The sequence below is a fragment of the Erithacus rubecula genome (genome assembly GCF_903797595.1).
Source record: "Erithacus rubecula genome assembly, chromosome: 3".
Taxonomy (NCBI): Eukaryota; Metazoa; Chordata; class Aves; order Passeriformes; family Muscicapidae; genus Erithacus; species Erithacus rubecula.
Genome location: NC_136689.1, coordinates 111,534,943 through 111,555,342, shown reverse-complemented (window position 1 = coordinate 111,555,342; position 20,400 = coordinate 111,534,943). Strand labels below are relative to the sequence as shown.

Sequence of the window (20,400 nt, the reverse complement as noted above, 5' to 3'; positions counted from 1 at the left end):
TGTATGTGGATTTTCAGTGGCTGTAAATCCAGCCCTAAAATTCTGCAGAGATTAACCCATGAAAAAGAGTTTTAGTAATGTTAGCAAAGGAGTATAGAGACCTAAAGGAGATGTTATCCTTCAAAGAGTACTAAAACCAAAACAATGTATAATCAAGTACTGTATTTCAGAATGGGTGTGGTCAGAAAGATTTCACTGGAAACATTTATTTTACATAAAATCTTCAATTTAAATTGACACATAAAATAATTGTACAAGCTTCTGTCATCCTTGCCTTTACAATTTGACTTATAGAACATCTTTAAATGTTGACACTTTAAATCTGCCTCTGGGATTACTTTTTTCTCCATGTAAAATGGTTTGTTTATTGATAAAAATTGGTTAAATTAAAATTTATTTTAAATCAAATACACATTGTGTACACATATAAATTGACTTACAACTAGCTCAAAAATATTAGCAGAGTTTAGTACAAGAAAGATGAATACAAATTAGTTTAAATGAGTTCAAAACAGAGCTGGCAATTCTGTCATGAGGGTAAACTTTACATGATTGTTTTTAATCTAGTGGAGTTTCTGCATGTAACTCCAGGTTGTCACTCGGGGCAACAGGTAAACCATGGCACATCTAATTGTTGATTTTGTTATCGTTACTGTGGTAGAAGTAAAATGTACCAGTTAAAGATTTATTTATTGTTCTAGGCTCCGAGTGCACACAGAGTGAAAAGACAGTGCATATCACAGAAAACTTGAGCCAGTGTTTCCCTTGCAGAAGTTAGTCCTAAACTTCTCCTGAAAGCAAAATTATTCATTCATAGCTTTCAAAACATGCATTCTTTACAAAAACGCAAACTTATATTTAATAGCTTAAATGTCACTGTAAAATGAGAGGTAAAGATGTTGGTTTTTCCCCCATGAAAAAAAAAAAAAAAAGTGTTTCTGTTTTCTGACCAGTCCTACTAACAATAAGCTAAGTACTCTTTACTAGTTTTGGCTTTGGTTTATGTGTCATGGGTTGGCTATTGACATATTCTTCAGAATAAATATATTATTGGATGAATCCTTGAAGTACACTCAGGAGTCTTTTATACTCCCAACAGGAACTTCACCACTGACTTCATCAGTTGAGGTTAAGTCTACTCTGAACATGTTTAAAAATGCCCAATTGAATAGAATGGATGTACAAGAAACACTTGAGCACTGTATTTAATTAAGCTTTTCAGACAAAGATTTAGTGGTGAAATACCATTGGGAATATCTGCCAGAAACAAAGAATGAAAAAGAAACATTGAAAACAACTCAGAGTATTGGCAGTCAAATTCCAGGCATCCAATGAGCCTATGGAAAAATATAGGTTTAGTAGCACCCCAGAGATGTGGTAGCATATCATGAGTAATAGCTGTATATAAGAATGCTAGGGAAAATGGGCAAAGCAAATCAGGGGATAATGATTCAACGTGTATTGAATTCAGGAAGAGACAAAGATACTGTTCCTGGTGAAAATTAGAAGGAGGAAGTAAAATTACATTATGAATCAGGTCTATTTTTCATAATAGACCACAGCTGTATCCAAAAGGAGGAAGTTGGTAGTTTTTCTAATGTATTCTGAGCAACTAATGAAGGTGTTCAAGAAGCTTGCCCATGAGATAACAATGGATTTCAATCACTTGAATACCAGTTTGGAGAATAATATGGCAGGACACAAAATGTCTGTCAAGTTCTTGCAGTATTTTAGAGATCAACTTTTGCTTCACATTACAGAGGAAGTTACAAGAGGCATTACCAACACGAACTTCATGTCAAGTAGAGAGGAGCTCACTTTGATTTTAAAAGCAGAAAGTAAACTGAGTGAAAGTGATCATGACACATTTCACCAAAACAGACCTCCCTACTCTGCGAAAAAGAGGAAGAAACAGCACGTCAGCATTGCCAGCCATGGATTGCATTGTTATGCAGAAAAAGTTAAGCTAGTTTTAATCTAGTCTAGGTACTAAAAGCAGGCTCATCATAACAGCATGCCAATCTATATGAGTTAATTAACCTCCTTTCTGTACAGTCTAGGCCTGAGCTCAGTCATTTAAAGCTAACCTAGATTTTCTACAGAGAACAATAGACTCATTTTTAATTAAACATACAATAGCAAGCTATCTTGATGTGAACAAAAGGAAGGAAAGGAAGCTTAAGTAGACTGTGTTAACAGCACATTAAAAGCTCTTCAAGGATTTGAAGAAAGAAGTCACAATAAGGGGACATAACTGAAGGGTAACATAAAAGAATATGAATAAAAGAATAAAATTACAAAGCCTACAGTACAAAATGAGTGACAGGTAAAAAGGAGTATAAAATGCAACAAGAAATGTTCTGAAAATACATTCGAAGTGCCCAGATACTTAGTTAAATTTATCTTAACATAGAGTTTAAAGAAGGAATGAGCTAAAAACTATGTAAATTTTATTCAATCAAGTTAATAGGGCCTAAAGAAATTTACTTAATAACATAGCAAAAACAATTTCTGAATTTCTAGAAGACTAAATAGGTTTAAAGAGAAAAGGATAAAATGCCTCTATCTAAGGAAAGCTGGTCTAAGCAGTCCAGATTTATTTTGATGTCAAGGGATAATCTAGAATAAATTTAACTATTAAAAAGTTACCATAAGCTTTTCAGGAACAGATGCTCTCACACCACTCTAATGCCTTTTGTTTTGCAATACATTTAATAACTACAATTATAATTTATTTTTTACAATGAATTTCACTGATTCAGGGAAAAAGTGAAACTGTAAGTATCATAGATCTTGAGGTTAGTGTCATTTAGACACTGTTCCATGACAGTTTCATTAAAACAAAAAGCAAAATAAACCTAATTTTCATGAAAGCACCAATTAATTGGCATGCTGCTTATAAAAATCCAACTTGGAGAGAACTTGCAATGAGAATCCGTAAGGATCTGTTGTCACTTCAGTTCTATTCAGTATTTTCATTAGTGATTTGCAAGATGCAACAGAATATAGATATATTAAGAAACCTGGTTGTCTCCAATGTGAGAGCTAGAAGACAGTATCAAATTTCAAAATATTTTCTTAACTAAGATAAATGTCTGAAGTTAGCAAGATGAAATCATCACTGCTAAGGCAAAATATTACACCTGAGAAGAACTTACATATACAGGAGAAAAAGTGGAGAACTAGATGGCATTATGTTAGAATCAGTTCTGAGCTGAAACTTCTGTCACAGTAAGACAAACAAGTTCTTCCTGGGATGTATTTATGAATGTCCCTCTCCTGTGTAACACATGGGGCATAATTACTGCACTCTAGTTGGTGTTGATGCCTCATATCCTAAGATAAAGGCAAAAGTCATACTGGAAAGAAGGCAAAATAAACCTGGAAGAATAAATAATTTATGAGTGTAGTCTGTAAGAAAAGTGAAAAAAACGTTTCAAGTCTATGAGAGGATTATATACATATCCTCACATATAAACAATTATATAAATAAGTATATATTCATACACAACTATTTATTAAAACATAAGTGAGGCACATAAATACTGTCCACCTTCAAGTACTGCATCCAGCTCTGGTCATCAACACAGGAAGGATAGAAACCTGCTGGAGCAAGTCCAGAGGAGGCCACCAAGATTATTAGAGGAATGGAGCACCTCTGCTCTGAGGAAAGGCTGAGAGAATTGGGATTCTCCAGCCTGGAAAAGAGAAGGCTTCAGGGTGACCTAATTGTGGCCTTCCATGACCTGAATGTTGCCTACAAGAAGGATGGAGAGACTGTTTGCAAGAGCATGGAGTGAAAAACACAAGGGGTAATTGTGTCAAACTAAAAGAGAGAAACTTTAGATGAGATGCTAAGAAGAAATTCTTTGTTCTGAGGGTGGTAAGGCACAGAAACAACTTGCCCAGAGAAGTGGTGAGTACACCATGGAAGTGTTTAAGGCCAGACTGGATGAAGCTCTGAGCCAACTGATCAAGTGAAAGGTGTCCATGCCACAGTGAGAGGGGTTGGAACCACATGATTTTTAAGGTCCCTTTCTACCCAAGCCTTTCCATGATTCTGCAGTTTCATTATTTCTACTGGAAGTATGACAAAGAATTGCAGCAAAGAAAAATCAGGTTGGCTATTGGACAAACACCTATCCACGGATGCTGCTAGAAGTTTGTACAAGTTATATGCAAATATTGCAGATTTTCTTCAAACAGGTGCTTTTACAAATTGATTCAGAGAAATAGTTCATGCAGATCATAGAAGGGGTTTTCAAACTGTGATCTGCCACCTTAGATTCTGTGAAGTATTCCTGAAGAGGACCTGAATGACAATTAGCCAAAGTAAACCTGCCTTCTGTAAATACAACAGTTCTCGTATATATGTCCACAAATTGAAAATATTTGAGTAACACTGATCAACATATACCTGAATGCACTTCAGTGCAGGGAGTATACCAAACAATCTCCTGAGGTCTAGAAGCCTGTAATTCTTTTAATTCCTATATGAAAAATTATATCCTCTCCATAAATCCATTCTTCTAACTTATAAATATGTAAAAGGCATCATTTTTCTGCTGCACAAGAGATCATGTCTGTAAACACATAATAAATTGTTCAGATACAGCAGCAGTTCCATGAATTGAACGGTTTTTATACGAACGAAGATATTTTACTTAACTCCTCTTTCCACAGAGGTCTTTCTGGGCAATGGTAGGACTCGAACAAACGGCATGAGGCTGAGTCAGGGAGGTTTAGGCTGAATATGAGGAAAAGGTTTTTCAGCCAGAGGTTTGGGCTCTGGAACAGGCTCTCCAAGGAAGTGGTCACAGCCCCAAGCCTGACAGAGCTGGAGAAGCATTTGGACAATGCTCCGGGCACATGGTGACTCCTGGGGATGGTGCTGTGCAGGGCACAGCTGGATAATCCTGATGGATCCCTTCCAGCTCCGCATATTCTGTGGTTCTAGGATTTGAACACACCTCCTGCCCGGACAGCTTCTGTCACACGCGTTCCGGGCACAATGATCTCACTGCAGTGGCACTACATTTAAAACTTTTATTTTAGTGCACGTAACGAAGCTGTTTCGCAATGTAATGCAGCGAGAGCATCCCTCCGTGAGCGCCGCGGAGGCCCCGAAGGGCCGCAGAGACCCCGCAGCCCGGGCGACAGCGCAGAGCGCGGGGCTGCGGCCGCCTCCCCTCCCCGGGCTGCTCCCCGAGCCGCCTCCCCCGCCTCTCCGGCGGCACCAGCGGGGCGGGCCGCGCTCGCCAGCCCGGCTGCGGCCGCGGCCGGCCCGCTCTCCCCGCCTCCCTGAGGCGCGGCCTGGCCCGGCCCGGCCTGCTGTGGCGGCGGCTCCGGCGGCTCGGCCGGGAGGCTCCATGGCTTTCATCCGCAGGAGGCGGCTGGAGCGGGAGCTGTACTCCAAGGAGAGGTGAGCGGCACTGCCCGGCCGGCCCGGCCGCCCCGCTGGGCTCGGGCCCGGCCCCTCGGGGCGCCCCGCGGAGCCGCGGCCGGCGGGGCCTCGGCGAGGCCGCGGCGCGGCAGCCCGGGCGCGGAGCTGCCTCGGTGTTACTGCCCCGAGATCAGGTTCCCTGAGTTAAGGCTGAAAGGGTGGAGAAGAGACCTGGGAAAACAGGAGTTGCCTTGCATAGACTGCATGAAAAATAGCGTCTTGTAGATTTTTGTGTGTTAGTTTGTTCTCGGTTGTGCTTGTGGCATGGAGCTGTTCTTCACTGTAGTTTGTTGTGATTTTTTTTTCCTTTTTTTTTTCCTCCTGAACACTATAGTCAGTGTACTGTCAGCCCTTAAATTACAGACTCTGTGTTGCCTTTTTAAAGTGTTACATTCAATTAGCCCGTTCCTGCTTGCTGACTGTAATCTTTGTTTTGCCTCTGAACCTACAACAGAGGCTTATCACACATGCTTGAGTGTATCCTGAATTTACTCTCTTGTATTTAGGTAGTGTCCCACTTTCGTTTGCCTGGCTTAGTGTATCTGCCTTGACAAAAAGTTTCAAAATCTTTTGCAAGCTTAATATTGTCACATGGGGGTTCTCTGTGAGGGCAGTGGGTCACACAGCAGGACAGAGAGGATCCCTTCGCTGGGGGATCAGAGATCCCCATTTTTCTCCTGCTGGGATCCAGGGAAACAACAGGCTGGTCCCGTGCAATCCCTGTGCAAATTCTTGCTGGTGCAGGTCTCTGCTGGCTACACAGCACTGTTTATTGTTGATGAGAAAACCACATGATGAAGAGCTGGACTCTCTCTGTCCGTATAAATTCTGATTCATAGCTGTACAGCCCATGAAGCTACCTCTTCAGAGGAAGTGGCTTTTCTTTTTGAAGTACAGATGTGTTCTGGATCACGTTTTGTCTTCATGTATATCTGGTTGCTTTGGGGGGGCTGCTGTGTTTTCAAGTTGCTGCAGTGCAGAAAGAACAAACTTCCGGTTTGAAGAAGGAAAAGAGAAATATTTTTAATTGTGAAGTAAAGCATCTTAATTGTAGGAAAAGCAAGTGGTATGACTGTTAGCTGTGTTATGGATTTAATGTAAATAGTCTTTTTTTTTTTTTTTTTCTCTTTTGGGAAGCTGAGAAAAAAGGCCAAAAATAAGACTTGTCCCAAAGAACCCAAGTGGGATCTAAATCTCTTCTAAAAAGCCCTGAGAACAAACTCAACATATCAATGTGCCAACATTACTGAGCTACAGTTATTGATGAAAAGTTTTTTTTTTCCTTTGCTCATACTTGAAAACATATCAGAAAGTTACTATTTGAGCTTGTAATTTGAGCACTCCATGAAAGATCAATCTCGTTCTCATTTGCACTGGCAGCTTTTCCTATATCTGCAAACCCATTTCTTGTTTCTTCCCCTTGCCTAACAATTGATATTAGTATAAAATCCAAGTTGATTTATATGTTTTATACCCTATATCAGGTCCCTCCCTCTTTTCCTCTGCTTTTCTCAACTAGGAAATCTTAAAAGCATTTAAGTGATTTGAAATATTATGAGCTTAGAAATATCAGATCAAAACCACTGTATTTTTGTTGGATGTTGTCCTTCTACCTTAAGACAAAAAAAACCTGCTTGCTATTGCGAGACTTCATTGAAGGGACAGGTTCTGAGAATTTTTTAATCTAGATGCTGGGTAGCTGAGTCTCCAACTTCTGCTTGAAAACTTTCCCTGATATTTATGTCCTTAGTATAGATGTTTCCTAGTGAAATGACCAGGCAACTGTGTGTTTTGATTTGGGATTTGTTGTTATTTTTTTGGTTTTTGTTACTTGTACATTGCTTTCTACAAAACTTTAAGCTATAAAAGTTCCAGTTAAGAGTACTGTGAAACTTGATAAGTAAGAAGTTAATCTTCTTAGGCAGCTGCTTTGGAGGGAAGGAAGATCAGATTAGTTTTAAGAGATCTGAAAAAAAATATTTCTTCTTAACTAATTAGTCTACTTTAATATCTAGTTACATAAACCTTCTTTTCTGACTATATGCCATTTTCTAGAAAACAAGAAAATGCAGAAATGTCTATGTGCAGGACAGTTTATTTAATCCCTGAAATATTCATCCTTCATAAACAACAATCCTTTCTTTGCCAACTATTTAAGTTACAAAACATCAAATTAGATGATGTGGTGTTTGGCTCAGGTCGTTACTTTCTGTATAAATTGATTTCTCCCTTCTGCTGGCAGTGTGCCCAAATGCAGGCAAGTGTAAACACTTGGTACAGGGGCTCTCTATACAGTGCTGCTGGTTTGTCTTGCATCCTGCTTGGCTTCTGTGTGAGGGGTTCATATCTTCTGCTGGAAGGAAAAATCACTGACATGAAGCAACCTACTGGCAGCATGTAGGTGCTGCAGATGGATCTTTGGTGTGATGGTTGCTTGAGTATTTGGTTTATATATATATATATATATATATATGCACATACTTTCTTACCTTTTTTTTCCCCCATTGGTAGCCTTATCTTATCTCTTTAGACAAAATATACATAATTAAGGCTTTTATTCAAACATTAGCAAGTAAGTCTTACAGCTGGCCTATAGATAATTGCTCTTGTTGGGAGGAGGTTTAATTTTAGAGTTGGTTTTGCCTAGCTGTGTGCTGCTGCTGGATTGGACTGCCCTGCTTTTTCATCCTTGACAATTTTATTCTTTTATCAGGATTGTACTTCCAGTTTCAGGTCAAGTGATTGGGCAAGGTGTGTTGAAAAATTGAAACCCTTGTGTCCAAGTAGATTTCCAGCCTGTGCTTTTCTGATGAAAGGATGAAAATATTAAGACTTCAATCACAGATTATGAATTTAAAGCAGGATCAATGGGTATCTTTCCTGGGTGGTATAAAAAGAATTTTGCTAAGGCACTGGTCCCTGCATGGTCATTCCTGTGTCCAGTTTGAATAAAACCAGTGCTTCAGGTGATAGGTGAAATTGGTATATAAAATAAACTGTGGCCTTGTTTTGTTTTATGTTTGTTTGTTGGTTTTTTTTTTTTTTTCTCCCAAATGTTGTTGGATGTCTGAGTCTTTTTCAAACTGAAGTATAGAGGACATGCACATCAAGCATAGTAACAGTAAAATTCTCAAGTAGGCTAAGCCTGATGCAACACGCTTTTGTTTGGAGGATATTTTGTAGCATCTTGGCAGGATTTATAAACCCCCGGTTGTTGTCAATAAAGGGTGATTGGCTTCTTGGCTGCATGCTCAGAGCAATGCTAGAAAAGTCTGGGTGCCTTTGGGTTCCCAAACCTTGTGTATTGGGAATGACATCATAGGAGCTGAAGTTTTGCAAGTGTTTTCTTGATACTTAGTGTTGAGTTTTCTTTTGCGTCTGGGGTGTGTTCTTGACTCATAATCCTCAGACCTTTTCTGAGTGGCAATTATATAGTAGCTCTTTGAAAAAGGAAGTGAGTTCTGTTTTTCTTGGCAAGATCATTACCTTTTTCTTTTTTCTACCTGAAGCTGTTTCTCAAAGGAATACTGATTCCCTTCATGAGAAAATACCTTCTAACTGACTGGCATATGAATCTTTCAGTTATTCTTAATGTGATCTTTCTGGGACTATATGAAGACAGGAATTTGAAATAGGTCTTCAAGCAAAATTATGTTGGCATGCTTTAATTTACCTCTCCCCTTAAGTGTAGTTGCTTGCTGTTTAAAGTTTAACTCTTTACTCCACCAGGTTCTGTATACTTTTAACACTGTGTGGATTGAAGATGTTCCAACACAAAAGCTCTAAATAAAGCCTTCATTAAAGTTATCTGGGGGATGTAGAGATGTGTTTGCCTACACTGTATTGATCATCCATTGCTGTAGCTCCTACCCCTCCAACATACACCCTCAGACAGGCACAGCTGTGGCTGAAAATTTTCTTTGCATTTTGGATTTGGGAAACTCCTTGTGTTATGAAAGTTGGAGATCTTGGTTTTTCCAGCTGTGTGAGTTGTTATTATAGAAGATACTCCCTTATCTAGCATGTTCTTCTTTCTTCCCTCTCCAAGCTGCTGCTGTTGATTTTTGAATGCAGTACTTGCATTAAACCTGAGATATAACAGTGTAAGTGCTTTTCCACTCTAAAGCTCAAGGCTTTGCCATAGTGGCAGTGGTGGCTGCCAGTTTATTTTACCCTGGAAAGTGAAACTGACTTTTTCCCAGCATCTCTCGACAGCAGGGCTTCTGTGTGGGTTTGCTGCATTCCAAAGGGTAATGCCTCATTCCTGATCACCTTGTTCTTGTGCCTGACCCCTTCACATGGTACTATTTCTGCATTCCATGTACTCTTCCATGTGTAAAACTATCCTGTGAAAACTCCACAGCTCTGAATAGAATCTTGCATTATGGCTTGTCTGCTAATATGATAGCTTTTTAAGTCAAAATTGGCTGGTCTCCACAACTGGAAGTAGTTTTTGAGGCATTACAAATATGTGGGACCAACGAAGTAGCAAAGTTACTAAAGCTGCTTTTTTTTTTCACCTGAAGTTCTATTTTTCAAATATTACACATAATAAGAAAATACAGTAATTTTGGAAGTTCTCTGAAGGTTTGTTTGCTCTTGGTGAGACATTGAGGATAAAGACTGAACTGTTAAGAGGCTATAGTATAAGGCATTGAACATCTTGCAGACTCAACCCTTACAGCTACTTCCATGGAGTTTGAACTTTTTTGAAAATCTTGTCTACTTTGTCTCTTTGTCATTTTCAGAATAATATATTGGGGTTGTTTTGGATAGTCTAGTATGTCAAGTTCATTGACCAAGAAAAAATGGTCAGTGATCCCTGAAGACATGCCTGTGGCTTACTAACTTCATCAGTGTGTTGCAGACCATTAAATACCACTGTGACCACCTGTCTTTATTAGGATGCAAACATAAAAATATGCTGTAATAAGCTTTAAGGTGTGAGTTTTATTGCTAGATTTCAATGGATTTTGTGTCAAGAGATATTCGAGTTGCTTTCCAAGTTATAGCATTACCTTTCTCTAAGCAGATTTTTAATAAACACTCATTAATGATTTATACTTGGGAAGTTTCAAGTAACAATTGGGCTATTAATTTTGAAAAAGGATCAAAATTAACCACTTGCTGGTAATAAGAAAAATGTCTCAAACTTGATCTTTTTCTGTTTGCCTGAAAAATAACTTTATGATATTTATTACTGTATTACAGGAATGCAAAGGTTTAGGGCACCAGATAATGATCTAATAGAAACTGAAGGGATCACCTACAAATATGTAAGAACCAGAACTGGACTTTATTTGTTATTTGGTTGCTTTTTTAGATGCTGGTTTTTGCTGATAATCTAAAGAGGGAAAAAAAATCAAACCCCTTTTTCATTTTAGATGCCAAAGCATTTTTGTACATTACCTAGTTAAAACTTATGATTTGCCCAACTGACTGCTTAGATTGAGGGGTTTTTATGTCTTAGGATCAGACTTGAAATGAAGGGTAGACTGGGGACAGACTTACTTATTGTTGCATGTCTTGACATTGATTTTTGTTCCAGACTGCTATTCCAGGTCAGTGTGACAAAGTCATAGGCTTACAGTGTGTTCTGTTAATTACACAGCACTGGGAACAGTACAGCTGCTCAGTGGCTGAAAACCAAAATATAATTTTTAACTCTTACAGGTTTAACCAGTTTCTTATACAGGATATCTCATGCATTCTCTGCCTACTGTTACTTTTTGTTGTATTTTTTTTAAGTCTTCTTGTCATGCGCGGAATCAAATTACTGTTTTAAATCTGTGTTAAACATGCTTACAAATTCTTGTAGTAGGACCACATAGCAGTTGATAGTATATCAATTTGGTATATAGGTCATCTTGATATCACAAGTGTCTTTGGAATACCTCCTTTAGCTCTTTGAAAGGCAATCAACTCACAGCCCAACTGCTTAGTTATATGTCAAAGATCCCCATTGCTGTAGTTTTATAGCTATTATGATTGATGTCCTATTTTTTCAGGCCTTCACAACATTGTTTGCAACATGCAACTTATGCAACATGCCAGAGAGTGATCTGTACCCTTGGTATCTGTAGATACTTGTTAAACCTCCTGGCAAGCCTGAAGTATCCTCATGTACAGTGATGGATCTCAAGAGAGACCCTGTTGATAGAGTAACTATCAGTGGCTCTGTTTATTTATGTGCAAGTTATTTCTCCTGTGAAGATAAAAAGACTGTACTCTAGTAATGTGAGGAAATGGCTTTTCTTTGACAACTCTGTGGATCATTAACATAGGCAAACAAAATTTAAATACTTGAGCAGTAAAGACTGAGATGACTTGAGAAATTCCAGAAGGTTATTCCAGAGATCATGGGTCATAATCTTCAGAGTTCATTATTGGCAGTAACTTGAGCTGGTCTCGATTTGTTAGCCAGTAGTGAGATGCAAGTCTGAAAATTTTGCTTTCACTTATGGTATCATATTAATTTTAAAAGGGGAAGTTTTTGCGACATAGTCTTGGGACAGGCAGTAAATTTGTCTCAGTTGCAGTGGGTGCTTGAGAGAAGTAGAGACTTGTGATTGCATTTGTGGAGATTTGATATCTGAGCTCTATCTGTCTGCAGAAGTGGCTTGTTGCAGCCTGAAAATATAGGAAAATGCAGAGTAAATGGACTTGCAAGTAGAGTAGCAACAAGCATAGAAATGCTAGGAAAAGTCTTCAGAACATGGAAGGCTCTGTGGAAAATGGGAGAGGAAGATAAATATGGAAAATGCACTTAGCCTATATGATGGACAACGTTTGAGGAAAAATGCTTTAACAGCTTCCAGCACAGCAATACAACCCATTTTCCAGACAGAAAAGCTAAGGTGAGTGGGCAGATCATTGCACAGGAGATCACTGATCTCAAGCAAGAAGCTCTACAGTGATGCTGTCTGTAAGCCTGGAGAATGAGTACTCATGTGGAACAGATACAGAGTGGATAGCAAAAGGATAAACTGGATGCTGCTAGCAAGCATGGTATTTAAAAAGGAATAAACCTACAGTTTCCCCACAGTATCTATTTATCCTGTATAAAGAGCTTATCTTGAGTTTTTGTGCATATCTTTGCTTTTCCTTTTCTTCATGAAATCATCTGGTTCAGCAGCACTAAGTGTTATGCTGGGGAAAGAATACCTCAGCTTCTTGTTTTGGGAAGGTGGATTGACTTAAGGCATCAAGTTGATTTATAAGGTGACAAGTACAAAAATACAATAGTTTCATAGAGGTGGTTATAATTACAACATTTCAAAGAGAACTCTCTTGGTTTATATATTTTGGCTTATGTTGAGCATATTATAGTTACTGTGAGTAACAGCCAATGTTGTGATATAAAAGCAGGACTTGTCTTGAATACGTGAGGGATGCCTGCATTTACTAAAAATTTTACCAATCTAGTAAATACCAGTGCTGTCAACAGGTGGATTTGGAAAGAATATAAAAATGTGAGTTTGTTAAAAGAATAGGTGGAGACGAAGGAAAGATCCCAAGAATGAAGAATTTCAGAAATCAGTTCTGCTGAACAGGCATTATAATTTTCTTGGGAAAAAAATAATGTATGGGGGACAATACATGCCATTTTTCTGAAGCTCATGTTCCCTATGTCAATAGTGGCTGTTTCCTGATGAAAGAGAATAGATTTTTTTTCAAACAGATCTACTTTTGTTCTTGATTTTTTTAATTATTTAAATAAGAATAATTGGCTTGTGGATAATAAATGGAATGTATATGCTTATCATACTAGAAAGAAGAACATTTTACTGGTGAATTGCTCTTTATACATCCTAACATAGCTTCATTAAAGCTTTAAAAATGTGATAAAACTTGCAAGATCTGAGTTTGCAAAATCAGAATTTTTAAGTTTGTCCTGTATGATTTCAGCTGGATGATATGTTGAAAAATGGGCTATGATGGTAGCTGCATGGAAGCTACTATGTTTCATCTCCTGAGTGTAATTCCATATGGCACAGAATAACCCTTGGGTCAGCTGGGGTCAGCTGTGCTGGCTGTGTCCTCTCAACTCCTTGTGCACCTGCAGCCTCCTCGCTGGCAGGGTGGGGCAAGAACCAGAAAGGCCTTGGCTCTGTTTAAGTGCACTCAAGTGCTTAAATCTTTGAATTATCAACAGTTTTCAGCACAAATCCAAAACAAAGCCCCATGGTCGATACTGCAAAGAAAATCAAGCCAAAACCAGCACAATGGCATAATTAAAAAAAAATGTTTTCGAGAGGAAAGTAAAGATAAGGCCATTTTGAAAAAGCAGCAGAGCAGTAGGACAAAGTATCTTGGAAATACAAGCAGTTTTCAGTATATAGACCCACTGTTACTTGTAGTTGTGGTAAAACCTTTATTGTTATGTTCTGTTTAAGATAACAACCACAACAAAGTCTTTTAAGTGCACAAGATATATTTTCAATAGTGCTTTATTTTCCATTGTGAAAAATGCTTTTTTGATGAACAGGCTTTTCGATTCACTCAGTTCATTTTGTGAACTCTTGACATATTTACTGCTGTTTGAATACTGCTCTGGGGACACTTGGTGTTTATTAGTGTTTTCACAGGCATTTCTATTGAAGCACATAATGAGCAAAATACAAAAAGCTCAAAATGTGAGTGTAAATAAATACTAAGTACTAGTGCAGATCAGATCAGTGTTGCACACAAACAAGTTGTGCTTCCAACTGAAGTTGTTGTTCTGCTGTGCCAAAATCCACTGACATTCTCTACAGCTGAAACAGTCACTGAGTGTTCACCCTGTTAGAATGTTGTTGAGTTTTGATCACTTGTAGCAGTTTTAGTTAAGTTGGTAGAGAAAGCATTTTCATGTTCTCCCTAATCTGGCCTATTTGCATTTACTTGGTACCAGCACTGGCATTACTATGATCCTGCAATTAAATACTTTTGAAGACCTCAGTTTCCTATTTTTGTTTCATTGTTGTTGAGGTTTGTTGTTAATCACATTAGTCCATGAACAGAGGTACAGAGGAAGTCCTCAATGTGGTTGGTCAGGAAGGTAATGCTTCCTCAGAGGGCATCCATAGAGTGACTCAGTTGTGCTGTAAAATCTGTGCCAGTGTTTTCACTTAACATTTTAGACCAATGTAATTTGGCTTGGTTTCAAAACAGTCTAATTCCATCCATTCTAAGTGATTAGTTCCTTTTTGTGTCATTGCATATTTTCCTGGCATACACTGATCAGGGCTAAAGCATAAAGCCTGGCTATATTCAAATAATTTCCACCTAAAACACTGGAATCAAATATCTAACCTTATATGTGTTGGAAGAGCCTCAATTTATCTTCTTCGCATGTACACAGATTTTCTATATAGGTTGTTATTTTAAAAATCTAAATTAATTAATCATTGGGGTGTGGGGTGCAGCAAAGAGATCAGTGAAAAATTTTCAAACACCTGAGATGTTTTATTAAGAGTACTAACTGTTACGGTATTTTCTCTTGGAATAAAAGATTTTTTTTTTTTTAATTTGTAGGTTTTCACTGCTTCTTCTTAACTTGGAAGAATATTACTTTGAACAGCACACAGCTAATCATATTATAAATAAAGATTGCAAAGATGAAAGGTACAAAACTCTTATATACCTTAATTTATTAGAGTCATTCTAGGCTCATGTATCTCAAACACATGCACAACTTTTTTTTTTTATTGTTCTTTTTAGAAAATTCAGAGGCTCCCTAAAAATCTGTTCAAAGTCAATTATTTTTGAACCAGATGACAATATCCAGCCCATTATCAAGGTAAGCAATGCAAACTTAAATTTCTTGGTAAAAAAAGATTCTCTTTTAAAAGCTTTTAAGAAAGACTGTGTGTTTTTATAACTTGTTGCAGATACCATTGAGGGATTGCATTAGTATAAAAGCCCCAGAAGATAATGAAGCAAACAACCCTTTCATACGGTAGGCAAATTTGGGATACTGTATGTATTTATCTTCTTTTAAAGCCCAAATGGCCATAATTTCAAATATCTTATTTGCATTTTAGGAATACACATGGAGGGATTTCTGTTGTATGTAACCAGGTAAGACCTGCATGTAATAGATTCTTGGTGTATAAATGGGTGAGGTTACATAAATGAGCGAGTTTATGTTCCTTAATGGTATTTTTTCTCAAAGCTGTAGCCCAAGAGTGGGAAGTTCACTGAAAACAAAACTAATTAGTGTCAAAACCTTAGCATTAATGTGAAACTGTTGATGCTGGAAATTGCACTCTTAATTACTTAATTAAGTCATTAATTCAACAAACTGAACTTTTTGCCCTGCATTTTATAATGGAGCTTAGGGAAACCTTAGAATTGAATGAAAAAGGAGAATAGACTGTAATAAAACTTGCTATTAATAATCTTTACTTTGGTCTTGTTTTGCTGCTTTCATCTACTTTCTGCAGCGTGTTGTGATAACAACAAAGCCACCTTGGTCCCTGCAGTTCAGCTTTGTGAAAACTGGGTTGTGCTGTGTGACCACCAAATAGATTTCAGAAGTTGTCCTGAAATACTGTCTTCAAGTTTCAGTCAAGAGTTGTGATGGTGAATGTATTCATTCTTAGAGTTAACCAAGGGGTTGCACTTTAAATTTTGATAAATTTCAGTTGCTAGGTGTTCCAAAGCTGTAAAAATTTGAAAAAAAAATGTTCACATGTTCCTTTCAAGATAAAACAGAGATGAGGCAGGAAATGCAATTTTAAATATTCTTGTATATTTCTAAAATCTGTCTTTACCAATGCCCAAGATTGATAGCCTTGTTCAGTTACATGCCACTGCAATCAAAAACAAACTCAAGTATTCAATATTATCTATGCCAGAGAAGTTTGTGGTTTGTGCTGTAGTAATCAGGATATTTAATTTCATTTTGAAACTGCTTCTGTGGAAAGTACTGTGTAATCTATTTCTTGAGTTGGCAGGTTTTCTCGTGTACTGAGTGATTTTTTAAAAAGTATTTCTAACTCCTCCAGGCAGTGCTTCCACTGTACATCTGAAGAACAAGTGATTATAAGAAACATCTTGTAGGAAAGAGGAATTAGTTTTAAGTTTTAAGATGGAAAATGTGGTTAGCACCCCTCACTCCTCCCATTTATAACTTGCCAGTCATGTTCCTATCTCTGAGGAAAGGTTATTAAATACTTTAGTGGCATCATAAATGCTGGTATTTTGTATCAAAGGCATATAGATTTCCAAGTGTTAAGTAGTCACTAGTTGTAATTGATAGATCATGATCCAATTAAAAATACAGTTTTTTAAGTAGAATTTTTGGCCTTGTAGGAAACCACACATAGGGAATATTTGGAACATCTTAAACATCTTTGCCTTTTAGACTCAGAAAAAATTGTTAGTACATAGCTGGATAAGCAGATTGTCTTTGTGTAACAGACACCTTAGAGCTAATGGCTTTAAAATATAGTAAATAGGAATAATGATATGAGATTATTTCAAATTGTTATTCCCATTTACTGTCTTTTAAAGTATTTTAAATTATTTTTTCTTGAGATAAAAGTGGAGGAAATCCTCCAAAATAGGAAATTAATACAGGATGCTAAAGTTTTTGCTCAGCTTACAAGTAAAAAACCTTAAACTATTATATCTCCTTCTTATGTAATGTAGAGTACTCAGTGTAGTTATCCTGCAGAAGAGCAGTGAATGTAAAGCAGGTTTCTCATTCTGATTGTCCCATGGCCTGATTCAGGTCTGTAATGCTGATGTCAGATGAAAGACACTAATTACCATTGTTTTATAGTGCAGCACATAGAGAGGCATGCTGAGCTTATGGGCTTCTAAGCCTACCACTTGCTTTCTTCTAGCTGGATGTTTCTTGGAGCAGTTGTGTGGTGAAGGTTGGCTCTGTCAGCTCATGGGAATGAGGAAGGCTGCATGCAGCAGCCAAAGGGTTCTGCATAGAGAGCATTGTACACACCCATCCTGGCAAGCTGAGTGCTTGCCCTTGGTTTGAGGCTGCAGCAGGATGCCTTGGAGTGTAGAACCACAGGTGTGCTATCTGTAGGAATGAAACTGAGGCACTGGGTAAGGACCTGTGATCAACCAAGTCTCTTGGACCAGGAGTAGAATCCAGCAGATTGTGCAGTTGTCACTCCAGGACAGCAGTTCTGTGTGTTTGTTTAGTTCAGAACCAATCCTGACCTTAGGCCTGAGATTTAGCAAGTTTGAGCCTTCTCTACAAACACCAAAACCACAATTTATTTCTGGTTTGTTGCCTTGAGATGGTGGATAGTAAGGCACAGTGTGCAAATTTGTGTGCTAGCAGTCTTTTATTTTTATAGGAGTTGTGAGAATGTTCTGAAGAAGGAGAGGACTTTTATGGGGTTTTGGAGAGGAAAGATGTTCTCAGAGATGAGGCTAGCACCAGAGAAATAAAACTGTTCAAAAGCATGGTATTGAATGAGGGAGGAAATCTGGTGTTCATTGCAATTAGAGCTGAAAGCAAAACATTGAGCAGCAGAAGAAAGGCATTAATTTCAGAAAGTTTGCTCAGTGTATGTCATGAATTGCCAGTCTGGGGTAATTCCTGTTTGGACAGAACCTTGAGCCACTAAAAGAGGGGGAGGATCTGCCACACTGCATGTAGCTGTGTGTATTTGCTTTAGTATTGCAAATCCTTGGAAGTCATATGATTAGGATAAAAACCCACTAATCAACTGTATAAGTAAGCCTCTGAACTAAATTGTACTCTTGCCCTGCTTGCAATATAAAAGCTCATTGTTTTTCTGCAGTTTATCTGGGGTAGTTAAAGCAGGGTATTACAACCCAGTGTTTTGCTTGCTTAAACAGTGTAGCTTTGTATTTACCAGTATTTCTGATGAGTTTTCTTATTTTTAAGGTGTGAATCTGTAATGTCTGTTACTCTTTCAGGTTTTTCTCATTAAAGAAAGAAATGTTATTGCACCCTATAAAACAGTAAGAGTAAGTATGTATTTTTTCACTGCTCTTAGCAAACTGGGGTTTTGTAAGGATTTATGTTCTCATTTCTGAAAGAGTAAGATGATTATCATTTGATAATGATAATCGTAACAAGCTTCATAACAATGAAGCTTTAAAAACAATAATTGCATATTGAAAAACCATGTCTGAATTCTTCTGTGATGGCTTTATGATACTTCTTGGAGGACATGCTGCAAACTTGACTCTTGCCATTTACCTTATGTGCAGCTCTATGGTCTCAGCAGTCAGAGTTATCAGCTGGCTGCTCATGTACAGTGGACACTGCATCCTGGCTAAGTGGCTTCTCAGTTCTGCTCAGACCTGAGATGAGAGATTGCTAATTGATATATCCCAGCCAAGTGCTTCTCAGTTCAAAGAAATGGCAGATAGGGCTGCTCACCCCATAAATTGGAGCTTTCTGCTGTGCTTCCTGATTGCTTTCTGCTGGTGGAGTCAGTCTGCAATTCTGAGCCTGGAGGCTTCAAGGCATACAAGTAAGGGTTCTTAGGTTAAACTATGAGATTAGTTAAGACACAAACACACAATTTTTATTATGCTGAGTTAATTCACATTTTGCCCAAGAATTGAGGAAGACAGAATTATATTTCTCAATGTATTTGTTCAAATAAGAAACTTCAAGAATGATGGAGTCCACAAATTTGTATTGCTGTGGTGAACAGCAAATATGCAAGAATAGGATCCCTGTTCTCTCAACAAGTGCTTTGGGTTGGTTTTGTGATTAGATCTTCCTCTAAAATAGGACTTGAAACTTTTTTCTGGGTTTTTTTTTTTTTTTTTTGGTTGATTTGTTTGGTTGGGTTTTTTTTCTGTTTTTTTTTTTAAATTCTGATAATTCTTCGTGTGTTGAACCTATTTTGTCTTCTAGTCCTTCCATGATCTGTTTTGCAGCCATGTGCAAGATTTATTAAGTATCAGACAATACCTTATCCCACTGCCAACACAGTGGAAAATAAGAGAATCAGAAGGGTTGTTTGGAAAGCTTTTCACTTCATTTTCTCCTAAGTTATGATTCATTCATAGCTAAAACATTTCTGACAGTTAGCCATCACAATTTACTTTGCTAAAGTGCAGCTATGTTTCTGTGTTTTAAAATAAGAAGTCTAGTTCACCTTCAATCTTTTCTGATTTTTTTCTGTTGCTGCTGAATAACTTCTACTTGAATTGTTGCCAGTTCCATATATGTCACTGAGTGCTGGAATTGAGTAATACATTTTATCTTCCATGTCTTTCTTTGATTGTTTCAGATCAATTACAAAATACTAAGCTGTTGTCTTTAATATGGCTGGAGAGCTACAGAGACAACTGCTCACAAAAACTGTCACATTGTGAGCTGTAAGGAATACTTGTAGACCATTCTCTAGGATTTGTGAGAGCTGTGTTTTTCCTGTTAAAGAAAAACAATGCTTGGGTGAAATGTTGCAAGGCTTTTATCTGAATTGCTACTGAATTTCATGTCTCCCTATAATCCAGTTCCATTTACTTTTTGAAGCATGTTCTCCTTTTGCATTGTTGTCAGTTCAGCTTAGATCACATACCTTACACTGAAGATCATCTAGATTTTCATGTCTTCCTTCAGTTTAAAATTAATTCAGTTGTATCTACTGAGCAGTGTCTTCCTGTAGTTCTACTGATCACTTGGTTGGTTTTCTTTAAAGTCTAGCCTGAGAAATCACAAAACACTCTAGAAACATATTGATACAGTTTTATGCTACATTCAGGGGTTATGAAAGGATCCAACAACTTATGCTAAATGTGAGGTGTGTGTAAAGTTAGTACCAGTTGATGCATAGACATACTTTTTATATACTTAAGGTAAAACCAGGAATGTCTACAATAAAATGACACTTAAGAAAGCTGGGAAAACTTTGTAGGGGAAAAATGGGTGTGCCACATAAGCTGATTGATGTGTTAGTGAGGCTTTTGTAAAGGGCTAGTCAAAATAGGCTATGATTGGATTTGGGATCTTT

At 37.7% G+C, this 20,400-nt stretch overlaps 1 protein-coding gene across 1 annotated transcript in view; it reads left to right on the top strand.

Moving 5' to 3' along the window:
- The first annotated feature begins 5,021 nt into the window (after positions 1-5,021).
- Positions 5,022-20,400, top strand: part of NSMAF (neutral sphingomyelinase activation associated factor) — a 38,977-nt gene continuing 23,598 nt past the window's right edge. Inside the window, exons 1-6 of the mRNA XM_079302701.1 lie at positions 5,022-5,422; positions 14,960-15,049; positions 15,146-15,224; positions 15,316-15,383; positions 15,469-15,505; positions 18,344-18,394. Coding sequence (XP_079158827.1) covers positions 5,085-5,422; positions 14,960-15,049; positions 15,146-15,224; positions 15,316-15,383; positions 15,469-15,505; positions 18,344-18,394 — 663 coding nt within the window. The 5' untranslated portion in view covers positions 5,022-5,084. The remainder of the gene's footprint in view (positions 5,423-14,959; positions 15,050-15,145; positions 15,225-15,315; positions 15,384-15,468; positions 15,506-18,343; positions 18,395-20,400) is intronic.